General features: G+C 31.4%; 2 protein-coding genes across 11 annotated transcripts; both read left to right on the top strand.

Annotated features, from left to right (window-relative positions):
* The first annotated feature begins 1,136 nt into the window (after positions 1–1,136).
* LOC111300269 (protein CLAVATA3 INSENSITIVE RECEPTOR KINASE 3-like) lies at positions 1,137–5,742 on the top strand. The gene is made up of 11 exons (XM_022895903.2): positions 1,137–1,413; positions 1,523–1,655; positions 1,736–1,807; positions 2,012–2,155; positions 2,446–2,517; positions 2,620–2,679; positions 2,764–2,864; positions 2,963–3,094; positions 3,181–3,525; positions 3,904–4,283; positions 5,037–5,742. Exons 1-11 carry the CDS (start codon positions 1,329–1,331, stop codon positions 5,394–5,396), a joined length of 1,884 nt encoding a protein of 627 aa, XP_022751638.2. The 5' UTR covers positions 1,137–1,328; the 3' UTR covers positions 5,397–5,742.
* Positions 5,743–7,956: 2,214 nt separating this feature from the next.
* LOC111298963 (autophagy-related protein 18b) lies at positions 7,957–20,827 on the top strand. Of its 10 annotated transcripts, XR_016329606.1 has the most exons (14): positions 7,957–8,233; positions 8,359–8,432; positions 8,644–8,717; positions 8,871–8,980; positions 10,406–10,497; positions 12,076–12,188; positions 12,977–13,096; positions 14,073–14,218; positions 15,067–15,180; positions 15,747–15,812; positions 16,335–16,501; positions 16,702–16,758; positions 19,520–19,587; positions 20,785–20,827. XR_016329606.1 is itself a non-coding variant. In XM_089746990.1 (12 exons), exons 1-11 carry the CDS (start codon positions 8,175–8,177, stop codon positions 16,480–16,482), a joined length of 1,116 nt encoding a protein of 371 aa, XP_089603116.1. In that variant the 5' UTR covers positions 7,957–8,174; the 3' UTR covers positions 16,483–16,501; positions 16,702–16,778. The 10 variants fall into 10 exon arrangements, 5 of the variants coding, with proteins under 5 accessions (XP_089603116.1, XP_022749483.1, XP_089603115.1 ...); XR_016329608.1 differs by lacking the exon at positions 20,785–20,827 and having other exon boundaries at positions 19,520–19,588; XR_016329609.1 differs by lacking the exons at positions 19,520–19,587; positions 20,785–20,827 and adding an exon at positions 18,298–18,477 and having other exon boundaries at positions 16,375–16,501.
* Positions 20,828–21,299: the final 472 nt, after the last annotated feature.

The following is a 21,299-nucleotide window of genomic DNA, read 5'->3' as shown; positions in this document are numbered from 1 at the left end:
AAAGCCTGAAGGCTGTTCCAAGTACTTCAGAAAAGCCGAGCTGCTATTAATGCAACAACGACTTTACTATGGCACGTAAAACTTATTTTTGGTTTTGATTTTAGGGAAAGGGTAAAATGCTTGCCATTAACATTGAACCAAAGAAAGTTTTTTTTTTTTTTTTTGGGTCAATTTAAGTATGGAAAATATTTCAAAAATAAAATTTTAAATGCATTATATCAATGTAAATATATGCATTTTAAATATAATTTGCAAAAAGAATTAGATCAAGCAAAGTTTAAGGATACCTTTAACCACATAAAAAATTAACCAAATGATTGATTAGGTACACTATTAATATAAACAAAAATTTTTATTTAATTTAATATAAACAATTAATATTATGCATTTGATTCAATAATAAATAAATGTAAACGATATTAACTTAATCATATTATTTGAACAATAATCAATAATTTTTTTGTTAACTGATTTGTTAGTACGTCGAGTGATTTATCTTAAGTCATGATTTTGTTTTAAAAAATGTAGAAAATGTTTTAAAAGAGTTTTACACTACCCAAGGAAAAAACAAAAGTAGTCCATTCTTTCTTCTTCTGCAGGCGAGGTAAACCTGAAGTGTTGCAGGCATATTTCATGTCAGGTTTCACATCCAATCCAAAAAAACATACTAACCTCTGATTAAAAAACTCAAAAAAGTACACTAACAAATTGGTTTAATAAACGTAGGGATAATGATAGTAGGTTAGTAGGCTGAGCAAAAGCAAACATAGGCAGAGCCAAAAGAACAAGAAAAAAAAATGGCCACTCAGTCATACACCCCGTCCGTTTTTGGTTCCCCTGCTTTTCCTCCCTATATCTATAATAACAAGAAAAGAAAGTAAATAAAAAAAATTGTAATTAGTTAGAAAAAGCAAAAATTAAAGGTACATGTTAGCGGTGAGGCATTGGAGTCCAGTAAGTACAAATTACGGTACTCACGTCTCTCTCAATTTCTGCACACTCAAACAAACGCTCTCTACAACCCACTTGATTTTTCCCTAGGAAGGGAAAGAAAGTGGGTGATCTTTAGACTTTTACTTTTACTTTGTTTATTTGTTTGTATTAAACAAAATAAAGTGTTGTTTCTTTGAAAAGATGTTCTGAGACTGAGAAAAGAGAGAGGGACTCAGTTAAGAATACTGAATACCCCAAGAAAGGAAACCAAGCCAGGCAGCAGGGGGGAAAAAGCAGAGAGAAGTTCGGTTTTGGTTTTGCCTTAAAAACCCAAAATCTAAAACCAGAGAAAATGCTGTTCTTTCACTGGCATTATTCTTATTGAGTCATAAAAAATGAGTCTTTTTCTTCTCTTCTTCTTCTTCTCCTTTCTCTCTTCGGCTACTGTTGCTTTGTCATATGAGCCTCGTAACCATGAAGGTAAATGAACAAACTACAAACATTTTATTCATTGACTTGTGTTAAAGGCTTTTTATTCTTGGGGCTTGAATTTTTCTTTTATGTTTTTTGTTTCATGGTGGGATTGTAGTGGAAGCGTTGATAAGTATAAGGAGACAATTGAATGATCCACATGGGGTGTTAAACAACTGGGATGAAGACTCTGTTGATCCTTGTAGCTGGGCTATGATCACTTGCTCTTCGGAAAATCTTGTTATTGGCCTGTCGGTTTCTCTGTTTTTTAACACTTTCTCATGCAAATTGTTTTAGTTTTTTTTTTATTCATTTTTATGGGTTTTTCCAGGGGAGCTCCGAGTCAGTCTTTATCAGGAACTCTGTCTGCGATGATAGGAAATCTCACCAATCTTCGTCAAGTGTAAGAAAATGCAATATTCTCTTTTCCTTTCTCTGTTTTTTTATTTTCATGTTGTTTCGTTTGATTTAAAAAGCCTTTTTCTAAGATAAGTGTAAGTTTCCCAAGATAAATGATATGAGTAAGCATAATTTCATTCGATTTTATGTTTGTTTCTTTGATACTGATATTTTGTTTTATGTTTTAAATTGCTGCTTGAATTTGAAGTTTGTTTCAAAACAATAACTTGTCTGGTGAAATCCCACCTGAGCTTGGGACTCTTCCAAAACTGCAGACATTGGATCTATCTAACAATCGATTTTCCGGTGCAATTCCAGGCCCATTTGGACAATTAAATAGTTTGCAGTACCTGTAAGTGTTTCACCGTATTAGTTCTTTGCTTCATCCTGTTTGTTTGCTAAGAAAATTGGAGGAGAAAAAAGAAAGGAAAACAGAACTTTGAGTCCTTTGTTTCTTGTTTAGTCATGTTAACAAAATAGTTGTGAAAGATTTTAGTTGACATGGCTTGAAGGAGGGGGTCTAAAATTATATGTACGTTCAAATCCTAAGGTTTTATATTTGCAAATTTTGTTTTTATGATATCTTTGTTCTATAACTGTGTTCATGATGTCTTACTATGTTATTTTTTGTAATGAGAGTAGGAGGCTGAACAACAATAGCTTGTCTGGGCCTTATCCTGCGTCTTTAGCAAAAATCCCTCAACTTGTTTTCTTGTAAGTTGGAATTTCTTTCTTTTTCCATTCTTTCCCTATCTTGTTATTTTTTTTTTCCCGAAAACTGCTTCAATTTTCACAATCTGATTATTGGTGTTTCAGGGACTTGTCTTTTAACAATCTCAGTGGACCTGTTCCAAAATTCCCTGCCAGAACTTTCAAGTATGATTTCTTTGCTTCAGCTCGCGCTTGTCAATCACTCTCATCGCTTAGTTCTAATTCTGCCTTTCTATACATGGATTATAGTATTGCAGGGAATCCATTGATTTGTGGAAGCAGCTCCACTGAAGTTTGCTCTGGACCAGCCAATGCTGTTCCCCTTTCACTTTCCCTGGGTTCATCAAATGGTAACTTTCTTCAAACGTCCTTTTAATTTTCCACAACTAATCTTCCTTTCCTTATTAATGGTTTATACATATTGCTTTTTTTCTGCCTCATGAATCAGGGGAACAAAAATCCAATAAGTTAGCAATTGCTCTTGGAATCAGCCTCAGTTTTGCTTCCCTCATACTCCTAACTTTTGCACTACTATGGCATAGAAAGAAACAGAAAAAGCTAACAATTCTAAACATTAGTGGTCAGTGACAACAACAAAGTACTGTTAAAATGATTCTTTTATATATTTATTTAAATTGATGTAACATTGTTACACTTTGATTGCAGACAATCAAGAAGAAGGCCTCATAAGCCTAGGCAACCTTAGAAACTTTGCTTTCAGGGAACTTCAGCTTGCTACAGACAACTTCAGCTCCAAGAACATACTAGGTACTGGAGGTTTTGGCAATGTCTACAAGGGAAAGTTAGGGGATGGTACTCTTGTGGCAGTGAAGCGGCTAAAAGACTTGACAGGAATTTTTGGGGAGTCACAGTTCAGGACTGAGTTGGAGATGATCAGCTTGGCGGTTCACCGTAATCTGCTTCGTTTAATTGGATATTGTGCTACCTCTAATGAGAGACTTCTTGTCTACCCTTACATGTCTAATGGAAGTGTGGCATCAAGGCTTAGAGGTTGGTATTAGCTTTACTTTTCTGAAACTTCTTTCATTCAATTTTCATACCGGACAAGTTGATTTCGTATTTTGTTTTAAAAACAACTAGGCAACCACTGTATTGTTGCTCTTTCATTGTCTTGCCATGGACCATAATTGGTTGAAATGCCAAAAATTAAGGTCCAGCCTATGCGGATAGGGACCAAGCTACCAGTAGTTATTTTTCTTATTTTTAATTTTATTTACTTTTCAAAATAGTTTCCAACTGACAATATTCGGTTATTTATTAGTTTAAATATTAGAGGGCTTTCCTTTTTTTGCTAATTCTGAGTAAATTTGCAGATGATTTTTTTACTGTAATTTACCTTACCTCTAATGTAAATGAATTGGGTGGCAGGAAAACCAGCACTAGACTGGAATACAAGGAAGAGGATTGCGATTGGAGCAGCGAGGGGACTTCTGTATCTACATGAGCAATGTGATCCAAAGATAATCCACAGAGATGTGAAGGCAGCTAATGTCCTTCTGGATGATTACTGTGAAGCCATTGTTGGTGACTTTGGCCTTGCAAAGCTCCTCAATCATGCTGATTCCCATGTCACCACTGCAGTCCGTGGCACTGTTGGGCACATTGCACCTGAGTACCTCTCAACTGGTCAGTCTTCGGAGAAAACTGATGTGTTTGGATTTGGCATTCTCTTGATAGAGCTCATAACTGGAATGAGAGCTCTCGAGTTTGGTAAAACAGCTAGTCAGAAAGGAGCAATGCTTGAGTGGGTTAGTTTCCTAGCAACGATAATAAGCTAAACTCTTTCTTTTTATCAATATCAACTAGGTTGTTTTGTTTGATCACTCGCGACCTTTGTACGCACCTTAGATGTTGAAAGAAATATGATGTTGATAAAGGGATTTTGATCTAAATGCATTTGACCATAAGATTTGGGATACCCAATGTTTAAAGGATGGTACAAGCACCAAAAGAAAGAGTGAAAAACATTTTTCTGTTTTGAGGGCGGGGGAGTAATGGATAATTCTAGTGGAAAATCTTCTGGTTTAGGACTGCTGCTGCTGGTCTTGTGGAAAATCTTCTGGTTTAGGACTGCTGCTGCTGGTGTTTTATTAACTAGTCATAATTTACATGCATTTGAGCTCTAGGATTTTCTACTTTGTTCAGGGGCATTATTTGCCCTGCAATCATAGCACATAGTATAGTTAGTACCGCATATGAAGAAAAATTTACCTTGCATGAAAGTATTTCCTCTTAATTTTTATGCACTTGGGGAAAGATGCATTTGGAATTTGAGTTGTTTTTCAAAATAGTAAGCTGGAATCAGCCAAGAGCATAAAAAGAAATATATATATATATATATATATATATATATATATATAGGGAAAGATGCATTTGGAATTTGAGTTGTTTTTCAAAATAGTAAGCTGGAATCAGCCAAGAGCATAAAAAGAAATATATATATATATATATATATATATGAAGAAAGCTGATGGAGAAACATTTGCAATTTGTTGTGACAGGTGAAGAAAATTCAGCAAGAAAAGAAAGTGGAAGTGTTGGTGGACAGAGAGCTAGGGAGCAACTATGACAGGATTGAAGTGGGGGAGATGCTGCACGTGGCTTTGCTATGCACTCAGTACCTTCCGACCCACCGCCCAAAAATGTCCGAAGTGGTCCGGATGCTCGAAGGCGATGGGCTTGCCGAGAAATGGGCAGCATCACATAATCATGGTAATCACACCAACAACCCTACCCCTGGATCAAAACATGAGAAAAAAAGTGATGATCAATCGAGGAACATGTTCGGCACAGGAATGGATGAGGATGATGATGAACATTCTTTGGATTCCTATGCCATGGAGCTCTCTGGTCCCAGATAAGATCAACAAAGAAAATAGAGGATGCATTCTTTATTAAATTCTTTACAAGTTCCCCAAGTTTTCAAAAAGGAAATAGCTTTTGTCGTATGTTTAAAGACCGATGTCAAATTTATATTTTCTGGGGTTGTAATGTTAATATCCTTTTTACACTGTTTTATGTTTCTTTTTGCTGTGTGAATCCCGTGCCTGCCAAATGGGTAAATGGGAAAGGTTCCGTGAGCACGGTAGGATTGTATACTGTTTTGGATGGGGATAAGACTGAAACAGAGAAAACAGACTCAGATGCTCTGCTCCCAACTGTGAGACACAGATTCAAACCCATAATGATTTATAGACGGTTTCGATTAAAAAAATTATATTCAATGAATTGGTATAATATAAATTTTTGTACATTTACAGGTTATCACAATATTAATAAACAAATTTAGAAATTAAATTTTTTTTAAAAATAAATTGATTTGAAAATTTTATTTATGTAATAATTTGTAGTTGAATGATACTATTAATGCATTAAATATAAAAAATTTAGCATAGTTTATATTTGCAATATTTTTGAGGTGTGAAAGTGAAAGGTAATTGTCAAATGTCTCGCTGAGCTGCAAGGGTAATTGTTTTGGATGCTTTTGCAGTATCACGGGATTATAATTAGAGATGTAAATAATATATTAGTACTCATAAGTTATTTAAATTTGATTTGAAAAAGATTCGAATTTATTAGATTATTATCGAGTCGAGCTCGAGTAGTTCGATTTATCGATTGAGTCGAATTCGAATATTTTTATATCCGATTTGAGTAATTCGCGAGCTTAATCGAGTTTTTATATTTAAATATATTTTTATTATTTTAATTAATAAAATATTTCGAATTCGAATTCGAGCTCGAGCATAAATAATCAAACTTTTGTTGAGTATACGAATCAAGTTTATTTTTAATAATCAAACTTTTATTGAGTATACGAATCAAATTTATTTTTACATATTAATCGAGCGAATTCGAGTAGCTAAAATTCGATCACGAATCTAACTTGAGCTTGAAAAATAAAATTCGATCAAGTTCGAGCTGAGTATCAAGTCACGAGTTATGAGTCGAGCTCAAACTTTTCATTGTATCGACTCGACTCGGTTCAATTACACCTCTAGTTATAATGTTTGAATTTAAATTTTTTTCTCAACCAAAATAAAAAAAATGAAATAATGTTCTAAAAAACTCAACTATATCCTTTTAAAAATCACATGAAGATCAATCAATGATGCTATCATATTATATATAATATTATATTATAATATATCTGATAAATTTATTTGTATAAATGTTTAAGTAGATAATTTATATTATTAACACATAAGATAGTTTTAAATAATTTTAGTAAATCAATTATTTAATTTTTAAAAATTTTAAAGTTTTACAATTTACATTTATCCAAAATTTTCAAAATATATAAGTTTTATCCTAATTTAAACTTAAAAAAATATATTTCATATCTTATCTTTACCCATATATATGAAATACAAAATTCATATAGTTTTAAAATATTAAATCTTTAAATCTTAGAAACCATAAAATATTATACACTATCTAAATTAATATTCACATAAATTTAGATATATAAAGTTTGTGGTTTAATCATTGTTATTCACCAATTTTTTTATTTTTATTTTTTTATATATTTTAAAAAACATTATTTTCCTAGGATTTAAAATAAAAAAATATTTTATCTCAATTTAAAATTACACACATATCTAAATTTAAAATTATATTAATATCTTTTATCGTAATTTAAAATTAAACATAGATAAATTATATTTTTAAAAATTTAATTTTTTTTAAAATTAAATAATTATCAAATATATATTTATGATTTCTTCTCACAATCAATATTTTTTTCTTTATAAAAGATTGAACAATTAAATTTTTATCACAAAAATTTGACATGATAAAGTTTTAAAATTAAATATGAAATTTTTTTTCATGATATATCACTTATGTAAATTTTAGTTTTCATACTAAAATAATATATAATTTTAAGAATATATGTAATTGTACATAAAAGATTAATTTTTTCATTGAAATTTGTATGTGATTTTATTTTTTTAATTTAAAACTTTCATAATACTTATTTAGATTCATTGTAATAATTTACATATAAAAGTTATTGTAATTTAAAATTATAAATTATAGATGATTAAAAATATTTTTATTTATTTATATATAAGAAAAAAATTAATATGAATTAAAATGTTAAATTATAAAAAATATAATTAAAATTCCGTACATTGTACGTGTAAAAACTAGTTAAATATATAATATTCACAAATTTATGATTGAATCGTCTTTTACATGTGAATAGTTACATGAATGTATTAAAATAATAATAATTGAGGGAGCCAAATCCTTATTTATTTTAATGAGTACTCAAAAAATTATTTAAAAGATAAAAATCATGTATTTATAATTATGATCACGTACTAAATTTTGAAACATGACAGTTAGCTTGGTGGACCCATATTAGCTAATGACGTGGCGTAAGCCGACCACGGTTGCTTGATCTAATCAAGTCGATGGTATGATCTTGGATTAGCGGTTCAGTTTAAACGATGATGGAAACAGGGACCCACCTCACCACCCGCCTTGATTCCATTCCACGTTTTCTTCTTCCTTTGCCGATCGCGGCGTCTTAATTTCGCTTTAATTTTAAAAGAGAGAACAAATTATATGGTTTTTTCTTTTATTATAAAAGGTTTTCGAAATTACTTCCGCTGGTAGCGACAATTTTCACAATGGCCAATCACTCCTCCTCTTACCCAATCCTTCACGCTTCCTTCAATCAAAACAACAGGTAAGTTTAAATTTAAAAAATCCTTATTGTTTTCATTTAATTTTGCAACAAAGTAAATATTTTTGGCTTAAATGAAGCGCTTTTTGATAGATTATTCTCTTTTGTTTTTTGTTTAAATTTTGCAGTGGTTTTGTAATAAGCACCCCAGATGGTTTCAAAATATTCGATCCAAACACCGGACGACTCTGCTACGAACGAGGTGAACTAATTTCGCAAAAATTTTATTTTTATTTTTATTCTCTTGTCTATTATTAATTTTGAGCGAATTTGATCAAAGTTTTAATTAAGATAATTGATTGATTATTTTTTATTCTTTTCTCTGTTATTAAATTTGAGCCAATTTGATCGAAGTTTTAATTAAAAAAATTGATCGACTATTTCATTTATTTTATTTTGACTTATTTTGCTAGCTGTTGGAGGTTTCATTATTGTTGAAATGCTGTATAGTTCTAGTCTTCTCGCCATTGTTGGGGCCGGTGAACAGGTGCTTTACAAATTTACCCCTTTTTGTTAATAATGTTTTTGGACTGATTTTTATTATTATTCAATTAAAATTACTATTATTGCAATAATTTTTACTATATATTTTGTAGATGTTGATGAATTACTGAACTGTGGTATTGCTGAACTGTTGCAGCCATCTTTATCTCCACGCCGTCTCTGTTTGTTCGATACAAAAACCAATGCTCCTCTCCGGGAAATGACTTTCCTAACTTCAATTCTTGCTGTTCGCTTAAATAGGAAAAGGTAAAAAGGATGTCTTTTAGCTTAATATATAAGCAATTCAAAGCTCCATAATGTTTCGTTCCATTATTTTGTGGATTCTAATGTTTGGTTTTGACTGGGTAAATATGGTTTATTTTAATTTAAATATGCTTGATTGTACCTAGATGTAAGTCAGGATAGAGGCATCTGTGAGGAACTGTTCAATGTTTAGGAATTACCTAATTACTAGACAGAGTTTTCCCCCCCTTATATTGTATGGATTTTGATCTAAAGGCTCTTTGTTAGTGACATATTGGCAATTGTAGGTTCCTGAGTTTGTCATGAGAATTCTGTTTTGTCTTGCCTTACACCTTGTTGTCGGTGCATATCACATGCTATGATATGGCACTGGTAACTTTAGACCAGGAAGCAAAGCATCTTGATTACTTCCAGATTAGTTTGCCAGGAAAGCAGTAGTAATGGCCCAGCTGCTAAACTTCGGACCTTGACTCATTTGATCTTTGGGAAAAAATGGAACCTGTTTCATATTCTTTTGTGCTTATATACCCCCTTAACAGGTTTCATAGCTCAAATTGGTGGGCGTTCTGTTAATAGATAGATAATGTGGCATAAGGAAATTAATTAACTAATGTCCCGAAGTCTCATGAAAACACTGTCAAGTAATATCCATTTTAGCACTTGTTTTGAGTGTCTGTAAGCATGCTTATTCAAAACTGAGGGGTTTTGACTGACTGAAAGTGCAAGAGAGAATGTTAATAGCCACTTAAAAGATGTTTTATAATCGTTGTTAGTATTATTAAACTAAAAACAAAGATTGGATCATAATTTTGGTCTTAAAGAGCGTTTTGTTTTGGAAGTAGTTTGATTCCTTTCTATGATAGGATTAATTTGTTGGTGTCTTCATTTTGTTGGGGCTAGAAAATTATCTTGTTTCTCAGACAACAACTTTCTTTCTGTTCCACAATAATTGTAGATTCAAAGTCAGAGGACACTTGCGAATTCACTTTATTTATTTATTGCTCTATATAGGTGGTTTTAGAGGATCCTTGTTGTGGAATGCTATTCACTAGTATTTTTTAACAACAGTGTTGAAGGGAGTTTAGTTAAGTTCGCAAATGGAAATGCAAGTTTATGTGGAAATTTGGTTTAATAGGGATACTGTAACGGGCAAAAATATCTCATTGCAAACAGAAGTTTTTTCTTCTATAATTTAATTCCATTTGTTCACTTTGGTTTTTGCCACATGCTTCAGTGTTGTATGTCTCCAAGATCAAATCAGCCTTTTAGGCCTTATTTTATTGTTGTGATTTCCATTTTGACTTCTTTTAATTATACTAAATTGCACTGAGGTTTGTATGTTATTCTCTGGCATCACCTAATTCTACACTAGTCTGTTGGATATGATTATCTATGGTTTTTAATGATACTTAATTTGTATTATTGCAGACTTGTTGTGGTTTTGAAAGAAAAAACCTACATATATGACTCAAACAGTCTTGCAATATTGGATACTATTGATACTGTGCCAAATTTAAAGGGTAAGGTAGAATGTGTTTCTTCTGTGTATAAGGTGGCTTTTGCAATCTTTCAAGTAGGACATGTTAAGTTACACCAGTTTTCTTACTTTAACTTCAAAAACTGCTTGATCCTAGTATTTTTATGGTTGCTTAATTGACTTGAAGTGTTACTTGCATGACCATGTTTTATCTTAGATTCCCTTATATGATTAGGACATGACATTTGAAAGGATACTTAACTGAAGGAATAGTTTGCTTAGGAAAATAGTTTCTTATACAGTTTTAAATTTCTAATACCTTTTGCATGGTTTCTTACTCGTTCTTAAATCCTTATTGAGAAGTTGATATTCGACTTGATGGGTTAAACATGGAGCAGACAAATGGAAAGCAGATAAATAAGATTTTTCATAGTTGGAGGTATCCAAAAATTTTGGATTGAGAGGGGACTCCCTTGACCATTGAATATGTCTATCCATGCAAGTTTCAAATTTCTGCCATTTTATAGATGATCTGCTTTCCATATGATGAATTTGCATGATGCTATGCAAAACAAAGAATGGTAATTCCATTTTGTTGGAAATCTTATTGTGGCTCAAGTTTTAGGAGGTTCTATTGTGGATATGTATAGTTTGAATTAAAATTTTCTCTTGCAAACTGACGTCAGCTCAAAAATCTTCTGGTTGTTGCTGGTTTGTGGAAGTGAGTTTGCAAAACAATAGTTATAATATATGGCAGACACCAGTATGGAATGAGTTGCTTTACTAAACAGAATTGCATATTGCAATTGTGATGCAGTGGAAACCTATTATATAATCACATTTAAGGTTGCTTATATCTTTGGATCTTTATCTAAAGATCCTTAAGTTTTGTTCAATGTGTCTGATCTATTTATCTTTTGCTTGTTAGGGTGGATGGAAAAGTTTTGAATCCAATGGTGATGCTATACAAAGAGGGAAGGACGTTATGAAAGTTGCCATTGGATTGAAAATGTTTCCATCCTCCTTACCAAGCAAAGTCTTATGCTCATAGCCAAAGTGTACTTTCTTTTCTGCTCTTTGTTTGCTGAACTGCTTTGGGGAGAGTTATGCTGGATAAGATATAGGTCTGAATTGTTTCTTAATGCAGTAACTTGTTGCAAGAGAGCATGACTATTGTTCCACTCTGAGATATGCAGAAGTTCAATTGTAGCCAGCTTATTTTCAGTCCTTCAAAATTATCACTTACTTTTTTTTGGATCTCCTTTCACTTAATGACTCAAAGTTCTTAGGAATGTTACTGATTGACATTGAGATAAGGAAAGGATTATAGAATGTTCACAAATAAGAATATAGAGAAACACAATCTCACATTAGAGTATCATTATTTTAACCATCAATCTCCATGCATCTTTGTGCTTTTGAAGAGCAGGGAGAGCAGGTAGCCTATTCAAAAGTTATATACTCTCTGTCTGGAAGGGTGATTGTTGATGGTTAATAATGAAATAGAAAGTGGTACAGTTGGGGTAACTGAGAAGGCATTGTGAGTCATGTAAACTCCTGAACAAAAAACATTTTCATTATTTGTTTTCCTGAGGGTTTTTTGTTATTTTCTTTCCTTCAGGACTTTGTGCATTCTCCCCTAGTTTGGATGGTTGCTTCTTGGCTCTTCCTGCCAGTACGACCAAAGGATCTGTATTAGTGTACAATGTCATGGAGCTCCAGTCACATTGTGAGGTTGTGACCGAAGTTTCTCTTCAGATTAAAATAACATTTTTATTTGGCAAGTCATGACTCCAGGATGCATTGTTGTGATACTGGATTAAATATTTCTTTTCTGCTAGAAATTGGACCTATGTGACATAAGAAGCAGTTAAGTTTTTGAAATGCAGAGTAACTAAGTTGATTAAAACCTGCCAGTCAACATGGCGAATGTTTAAGCTACATTTGATTAGCCACCTATATTTTTTATTGGATTTTCTGATAAATATATTTATACACAAGATAGCATTCTGCATTCTTTTCAGCTTCTTACCCTCAATAACAATAATTTCATAAACCCAGTGCATTTAATGTGATATAATTCTTGTGTATTTTTCTATAAAAACATTAAATGTGCTAGCTATCATGTGCAAAGTGTTTAAATTATGAATAGCATTTTTTTGAAGAAAAAGTTGAGCAGGTTCTGCCAACATAAACCATGTACAAAGGATGGAATAACTCAAGAACCTTGGCTTCTATTTTAATAGATATCAGTGATTTCTTTGTATTTACCTTCTGTGACTGAGGAGTTGATGATTTTTGTTGCTGAAAGTTTCTAGTTTGGGTATTGCTACTATCATCCTTCTTTGGAGTAGGGAATGACCATTTCTACTCATATCAACTGCCCTTTTGTTTAATATTGCCTTGACATTTATATGATTGTCCTTGTATGGAAAAGATGCCATTCTGCTGTTTATTCTTTGTTCTATTTAATACTTCAGAGTGATCACTTTTTAAATTTGCTTTTATTGAATTAATTGCAGATAGATGCCCACCTGTCTCCTTTGGCTGCAATTGCTTTATCTTCCAATGGGACATACATTGCAACAGCATCTGAACAGGGAACCATAATCAGAGTTCATCTGGTTTCAGAAGCAACTAAGGTAAAGAATTGCTCTTTGTGTATTTGATGGGACTTGATATATGAAGTGTGTCTTTGGTACTAGACACATAAGTAAATGCAGGCTGTTATAGGCACAATTATCCCTCGTTGCTCAAAAAACAGAAAGTGAACTTGACATTAGATGACGCCTTGCTGCAAAATTGCAAAGACAAACTTGCTCATGTAACCTTCAAGTTGTTTCCAGTCAAAGGAGAAGGAATTAGAAGGGACTGGAACAAAGAATTAAGTGCCAAACCAAAACTTCTTAAAGAATTGCTCTTCATGTAGATAGGACTTAATATATGAAGTGTGTCTTTGGTACTAGACACATTAGTAAATGCAGGCTGTTATAGGCACGGTTATCCCTTGTTGCTAAAAAACTAGAAGGTAAACTTAACATCAAATGACGTCCACATTCTGCAGAATTGCAAAGACAAACTTGGTCATGTAACCTTCAAGCTGTTTTCAGTCAAAGTAAGGACAAGGAATGAGAAAGGACTGGAATGAAGAATTAAGAGCCAAGCAAAGCTTCATATGGTGCCTGTTTATTGGAACACGCATACAGAATACACACACTCACACATTTGAAGCAATAATCGTTACTGATTGCTTAGCTTGTAACAGTCAGAGAAAACAGTTTGATCAAAATCTTAAATCGACTTTATGCTTGAATGATCAATATCAAATTTATGAGTAAAAGCACAAACATGTTGAGTTGTTTTTTTTTTTTTTTCCTGGAGTCAAGTTAGTCTATTTCGATCTCTTAAATCCACTGATCTAACGGTAGGACACCCCTTGCAGTAGTGCCATGCAGCCATTTTATTTTATTTATGATGAGTAATTTATGCCCACTAGCTTTCCTTTTTATTTTTTGACTTGTAATAAACTGAATTCCTTGAAGCAGCATGCCATCAGTATTTATGCCCACTCAAATTTTAACGTCATATATGGAATCTAACCATCCTTTATTTTCTCAGTCATATAGTTTTCGGAGAGGAACATACCCATCAAACATATTTTCATTGTCATTTGCACCATCATTGCAACTTCCAGATATTCTTGCAGCGACAAGTTCTTCAGGTTCTGTTCACATCTTCTCTCTGGGGTTTGATACAAATCAGAGGTGAGGGCTACAAATCAATCTTTTTGTAGTGTACACTGGGACATATTTCTAAAAATCAACATGCATGGTACCTATGTGATATCATAAGTTAAAAAATGCAGGATTCTTTCTCCTATTATTAGCACGGACACTGGTTATTCTTTTATATTATAAGTATTGTTCTTTATCCCCTTTCTTCGACATTTAACATTTTGCATATGATGGAACTCCTACTCATTAATTTCCCCTTTGTTTGTGAAAAATGTTTCTCTTGTTGTCTTTTCAGTTTCAATCTTTTTGTACTTTTGTTCCTTTTATATTTACTTTCTAACTTTTTAGTAAAACTAATGTTTGCAATCATGGAGCGACCCTTTGAACTTAAATAGCACTATCATACACCTCCTATCTGCTACTATTGTGCGTCTTGCAGTGGGGGTTAATAGGTTGAAGGATTTCTTAACCCTTGTTTGTTATATTCTTCTCTAGAATAATGTGTCTGTATTCTTTTTGCTGTTACAGGTTCTGACTTATTTTTCAATATTTCAGGAAAATTTTTAATTTATTGAATATTCAGGAGCCATAAGAAACATTTTACTTCACCTAGCTTGAATAATGAATGGGGGTCTGTGATTGTTTTAGTGAACCTGAGAGGAGGCTAGTGTAGTTTTGCTAACCTCAGGGTAGCTCTTTGTCATCATCAGATACATAAGGGTCATAAATATCATCATATTTGTCCCAACCAAAAGAAGTTACTTCTTACACAAGTTTTAAGTAGTCTTTTTGATCATTGCATGTGCCTGCCCATAAATCTATATGAATGATTTATGGAGTTAAATGACCTTCTTTCTCAAATTTTTAACTCTTTGCAGGAGCAAAAAATCAAGTAGTTTTCTTGGATCAATCTTACCTGATTCTGTGAATGATGCACTAGATCCAGCTAACCATCATGTGCTTCACAATGCTGTTTCTGCAGGAGTCAGAAGGTAAAGCACTTTATAACTGATTTAATGAATTTACTAGCTCATTAGTGCAATGGAAAACAGCTTAACTGGCAACAAACCTGCTAATCCCCATATAGTAGCCTAAGTAACTCATGAAGTAGTTTAAATTCTGATCATTCACATGTTTAATACTAATTTACTTTTTTTGGAGACTTAATACTAATTTACATAATTTTCTTCTTTGTTATATATGCATTTTCAAATGGGCTTTGGTAATTGCTACTGAAGATCAAATTCATTCAATTGACACTTTTAAATTTTAAGTTCTAGATGAGTCATTTATTTTGTTATCAAGGCTAAACATGTATACGTGGACAAATATCTGTTCAAGCCCCTTAGCAGAAAAACATTCTGATTAGCTTTAATCTGAGAAAGAGTTGCCAATACTATTATTTATTTATACCTATTCATTAAATTGTCCATAAAATATAGGTTCATGATTGTAGGCAACACATAAACCTATGTTTGACATAGCGAGATAAAATATGATTTTGACTAGATGACCATCCTCAAGAAAAGTGCTAAAGGTGCATATTGCTCTAGTGCAGCTATACAGTCGTTCGCAAGGTAGACAAGGTTGCTGATTCATCCTCATCTGAATTTGCATCGTGTAGGTCAGTTCTCAGACGTTGAGTCTTCACTTCAAATTTTTATTCTCTTCTCTAGTTTTTTGCATTCATTTTCCTGTGTTCTCATCTACTTGTTGTAGATAACCATTCCCCCTCCCCCTTTAATTTATATGGATGATAAATTAATTAAAGTTATAATCCTTGTGAATTCTATAGAATTCCTTATAGATAGATACATGTTATGCTATGATGTCTCTTCTGCTTTTAAGCATAACGGAACCATTGGATCACTTGTCCTGAAAAGTTCTTTTTGTGTAGTCCATGGAACAAGTGGTTAATAGTTAAATTTTCTTGCATCTTGATGTTTTTGGTACTTGAGATGCCAGGATTTGAACCCTAGTTATTGGAATAAAGACTCTACCAATAGACCGCACTGCTCTTGTCCTAGCATCTTGCTTTTCCTTCTTCATGCTGTTTGTTTTTTTCCCAACCTAAGTGGTTTGACAGTTACGGCAGCCTTTCCTAACTCCAATCATGACATTTTTTTTTCTGCTTTGGATTCTCTAGAGCCGTCATATCCTTGATAACGTACAACGGCTACTTTCAGGAATATACCTTGAGTATCAACAACCAGAACGAGTCTTCATGGAGCCTGGAGCGCGAATTCAACCTTCTGTCATTTCATGATCGAAATCTTGCAGCGCGGCACCTCTGATCTCCAGTCCTTGTTGTAGGTATACACTGTTGCTACTTGCTGATACATTTGAAAATGAAAGGAGATGTAATGTTGTAATCATGTAATGCATATCTTGAGCAGTGTTAAATTATTACACTTGCACAGAAAGATGAAGACCTCAGGAAATCGGAAGGATTAATGTATATAAATGTAAATAAATCAACAGCTTACAATATTTTGTTAATATTGCCACTACAGGAATGCGAAGTAAAGGTAAGCAAGCTCTCAGACAATGGCTGAAGGAGATAATAAAAGGTTGGTATAATTATACTCTAAACTCCAATTAACTTAAAATTGTTAACTTAAAGCAATAATTAAAGGATTATCTGCCTAATTTTTATGCAATAATTAATCAAATTTTTCATGAAACATTTTGGAGTAGAATATTCAGTGATACCATAACTTCATTCAACATACTATATATAATTACTGATCATCTCATATTTAGCAGGGTAAGAAGAGTACTATGGGCCTGCATTCCATACATCTAATCATGATTATTTAATTAATTTATTTAAAATTATTAAACAATAAAGAAATAATTAATTTATGAGTTATGATCAAAACAATATTGCTCTTAATAAAATTTTTTGTTTTACGAACTTCTAGAACTTTCAAAATTTTGTGTTTTATTGATAGTATATGATATGATTCGAATTGGTTGTTAAAACTATAGGCAAATACAATCAAAGTAAAAATATTTTTTTGTAACAAATAATTTAGGTCATTCGCTCGCTTTCCGGATAGGAAGATATTTATAGATCTCTTCACATTTGTCATTTATCAAAATAAATAGTATTTTTTTTTCTTGAACTTCCAAATTGGAGCCTTCAAATCCAAACTTTGAAGCGTTCTCCTGGAAATTAAAAAAGAAAATTTTCATTAGTCTAGATCTTAAGCTTTGTAATTTCTTTGATTCAAAATATAAAATCATGAGTTTATCTTATGATGATTTTATAAAATAAAATTTCATCCAACTTAAATATAAAATCGAGTCAAATGCTCTACTTACATATGTTCCTATTTAAGTTTGAGATGATAAAAATGTTTCCTTAGTTGGGATAACGTTAGTTAAGTGACATCTGTTTGAAATGCGACTTGCATTCTTCAATAAAGAACATAAATAATTTCAGTGTGAAAAGAGCTATGATTAATTGAAGAAGTTTCAGCTTCAACTACCCTGTATTTTTGTTCATTTGTAGGTTGCTCATGATCTTTGTATGCTCTTAATATTCAAGTTCATGTGTTAAGCCTGCCTCCATTTTGTATCCCTTAACTACTCTTTGATGTTGCCTGCCAATATATAAGATGAAGTTGCCAATGGTCAATCAACAAAAGAATATCTCTTCTCATCTTCTTTGCGTTTACCATTATTATAAGCCTAAAGCAGTTCAATCATTCTAACAAAATCATCCGGTCGAAGAAGTTGGTCATTAAGCTCATTCATCTAAGATTATTTCCATTTTTCATCTCACAATAAAATGAAAATTTCGCAACCTGAATGCATTTTTAAAAACAGTGAAAGTTTAAACAGGAAAAGCTTAAAAAACTTTTCCTTCCAACCTGGTCATTAAGTCATCCACTGAGATCCAAAAGCGTGTTCGGGTTGTGAAATTTTCATTCTATTGTGTTATAAAGAATGAGCAGAATATAGGTAAATGAGTTTAATGACTACGTTGTTGGATCGAATTATGTTGTTAGAATATTAATTGGACTGCTTAAGCTTATAAACAATATGGTCCAAAATATGATTCCAGAAAATCCTTCATTTATGCTGGTCGAATTGCCATGCAGTTCTGAATATTGTACCTTTGCCGACCCTTATCAAATGATATGCTGAAGGTGCTGAGTCAACAGGAGTATTAGCGGAAGAACAACTTACTTTTTTTTAAACATAAGATGATAGCTCAACTGTCGTGCATGATGTGATATTTGTGTGCGGTTACATGAATATATAATTCAATTTGGTCTAGACTTGGCTTTGAATATCATTAGCAACGTTTTAGATCTAACTATATTCATAACAAATTGATTTTGGATAATGAAGCTTGGATTGAAGGAGATTCAACAGCTTTAGTCCAAATATTAGGCATGCCAATCTATCTATAATCAGATTCTTGGCACAACAGAACTACAATGTCCCTGTGAAATTTCTGAAAATATAAAGGATTGATTGACCAATATGTTCAAAAGCAATAAAATTTATGGAAAAAATATAAATTTTTGTTATGTCATTATTGTTCAAAAATAACATGCAAAAGTTTTTTTTTATTTATTTATTCAAATTCATTGCAATGTAATTAGTATATTTACATATTTGCTGATTTAATATAAAAAATATATATATCTACTGCTTTACTTTTTTTATAGGAAAAATAATTTTTAGTCATGAATTAAGGGCCAATACAAAAGATAATATATCAACGAGTTAATAACTAACAAATACTACAAAAATCTGCGAAACAATTAAAAAAAAAAAAAGGCAAAACTTGAACTTCAATGAAATCAAATATGGAACATGTTGTGGGCATTGGCTGGAGAAAGAACTCTTTATTTGGCCAGTGAAAAAAATTCAGAGCCACTTTAAAAAGTGACACAACAGGTAAACCAACAACGACATAATAAATATCACAACAAGAATGTCATTGGCCAAAAAATAAATAAATAAATAAATATTGAATATCCTGCACAAATTGATCAGTAAGAATCATCAAAGACTGCAAGGTTCCACAGAAAAAAAAAAAAAGGTGACTACTCAATTTATTTTATTTTATCTAAAGTGTAGTATAAAATTATGTTAAATTTCTTATGCAAGTTACAATTACAAAATAAATAATAAGTATTTACCCAAAAAAATATTTTCTTCTAATCTAAGCCTTTAGAAATCTTAAAAATAAGCTTTAACTCCCTTCAATGGCTTTATGTAGTCGATTGGTTTTTCCTCTAATTATTTTGCAGTTTATAAAAGAATGTTTTTATTCTTTTTTTTTTAATGAAATTTGATTAATTTTTACAGGAACGGAAGTGAAACTTGAAAGATTATTCTCTCATGCACCTCTCAACGAAAGGCATCATCTGCCCCAGGTATTACACTATGAATAGAATAATATTTTTTATTAGTTTTTTTTAAAGATAAATGAGTAGACAAATTTTTCTTAATTATGAAAATGAATACTTGGATATATCGAACCCCTTCAAATTGAAGTCTTTCATATGTTGCCATAATCCTCGTATGAAATCAAGTTTATCAAAAATCATTATTGCAACTAGCTCAATGAATGTTTGTAAACACAAGAACTGCACAACGATAGCATGTATAGCTATAATCTATAATATTTATAAAAACACAAAAACTTTTGAATTGACAAAAATGATACTTTTATTTATTTTATTTTTAAATTCTTTATATATTATAAAATATTAATAAAATTTATTCAATTTATAAATAAAAATTTTAATTCTATATTAAAAAGTTTTATTAAATGAATTTATTCGATTAATAAGATTTATCAAATTTATAAATGTGAACTCTAATTCAATATAAACTTTATACGATGTTAATGCATGTAAGTTGTTAATTTGTAAACTTCAGTTATTTTTACATGAGAACTTCTAAATGCACCTTTTTTTTTTAATTTTTATGCTAAAAAATTTTATGATAAAATATTTATTAATAAAATTACTTAATTATTTTTATTAAAATTATTTTTCTCTCATTAATTTTTGTTTTATAGTGCATCCAGAAATGAATATTCAAAAAGTTAAAAAAATTTTCAAAAAAATGTATATTTGAAAGGACTTTAAACTTTCTATATATATATTTTTTGAAAAATTTTTAAATTTTATAAATATGCATTTTTGGAAAGTTTGAAATTTTGATGACCTGTCATTTGTTGGAAAACTTTATGCAAGTGTCGCCTCCAAACTTTTGACTTCCCTTTCTTATCCAGAATGTTTACAGGATCTGATGAACATTATTTGTTTTTAATTTTGGTTAAGTTTAAAAATTTAAAAGCTTCTAAAATTATATTTTTAAAAACTTTTAAAAGTTTTCAGAAATAGTTCAATGGGAAATTAGAAATAGTTCAATGGGAAATTAGATGGTAAGGAATTCAGGTTACGTTTGTGCCATGAAGATGTCTTGAGCTAATAATACTTGTAGATCATTAATTTAGTATAGGAGTCTAGTTGTGATCAGATGTACTACCGCTTTTTAAGTTATGGTATACAACTCTCTTGGCTTTCTACCTGACTTCTAATTCTGTTGGAAATTCAAATTAGGAACAAAACGCCACATTTGCTATTCTGACAGTCAAAATGTCACTGTCTATGTAGGAGTTACGAATTACGCGCTATTCTGACGGACAAAATGTCACTGTTTAGATAGGACATCAAATCTGCGACAGACATTGACTTGAAATGTAAGTGTTTATCGTAATTTTCAATTTGGGAGTTATTTTTTGTAAAATTAAATTGTAATATTTAATAAATTAAAGTCTATAATATTTTATAAATTAGTGTAAACTGTAACATTTAATATTAAAATCAATTTTAGAATACTAGCAATATGCCACTGAAGATAATAAGATCTCGTTTAAGTGGAAAAAAAAAATCATAATCTTAAAGAGAAATCATGAGAATCATACATTAATTGTGTTCTATAATTCAATTTGAAATATAAATATTTACACTACATTCAAATCATAAAATATTTTTTATAAGACAAAATCCCAACATCTTACAGATTTATATAAACTTGACACAAAACCTGAGGGTATTGGCTTCCTTAGTGCCTC

The sequence above is a fragment of the Durio zibethinus genome, chromosome 18, assembly GCF_047325235.1.
Source record: "Durio zibethinus cultivar Kanyao isolate XHJ-2024 chromosome 18, ASM4732523v1, whole genome shotgun sequence".
NCBI classification, from domain to species: Eukaryota; Viridiplantae; Streptophyta; class Magnoliopsida; order Malvales; family Malvaceae; genus Durio; species Durio zibethinus.
Note: the sequence above shows the minus strand (reverse complement) of the source record. Positions and strands in the feature narration are given on the sequence as shown.

Coding starts and splice junctions, on each gene's coding strand:
- LOC111300269 (XM_022895903.2), top strand. CDS start 1,329: ATGAGTCTTTTTCTTCTCTTCTTCTTCTTCTCCTTTCTCTCTTCGGCT. Junction 2,156..2,445: donor TTAAATAGTTTGCAGTACCT/GTAAGTGTTTCA, acceptor TAATGAGAGTAG/GAGGCTGAACAACAATAGCT. Junction 3,526..3,903: donor TGTGGCATCAAGGCTTAGAG/GTTGGTATTAGC, acceptor ATTGGGTGGCAG/GAAAACCAGCACTAGACTGG.
- LOC111298963 (XM_089746990.1), top strand. CDS start 8,175: ATGGCCAATCACTCCTCCTCTTACCCAATCCTTCACGCTTCCTTCAAT. Junction 10,498..12,075: donor TACTGTGCCAAATTTAAAGG/GTAAGGTAGAAT, acceptor TCTTTCCTTCAG/GACTTTGTGCATTCTCCCCT. Junction 13,097..14,072: donor TGGTTTCAGAAGCAACTAAG/GTAAAGAATTGC, acceptor TTATTTTCTCAG/TCATATAGTTTTCGGAGAGG.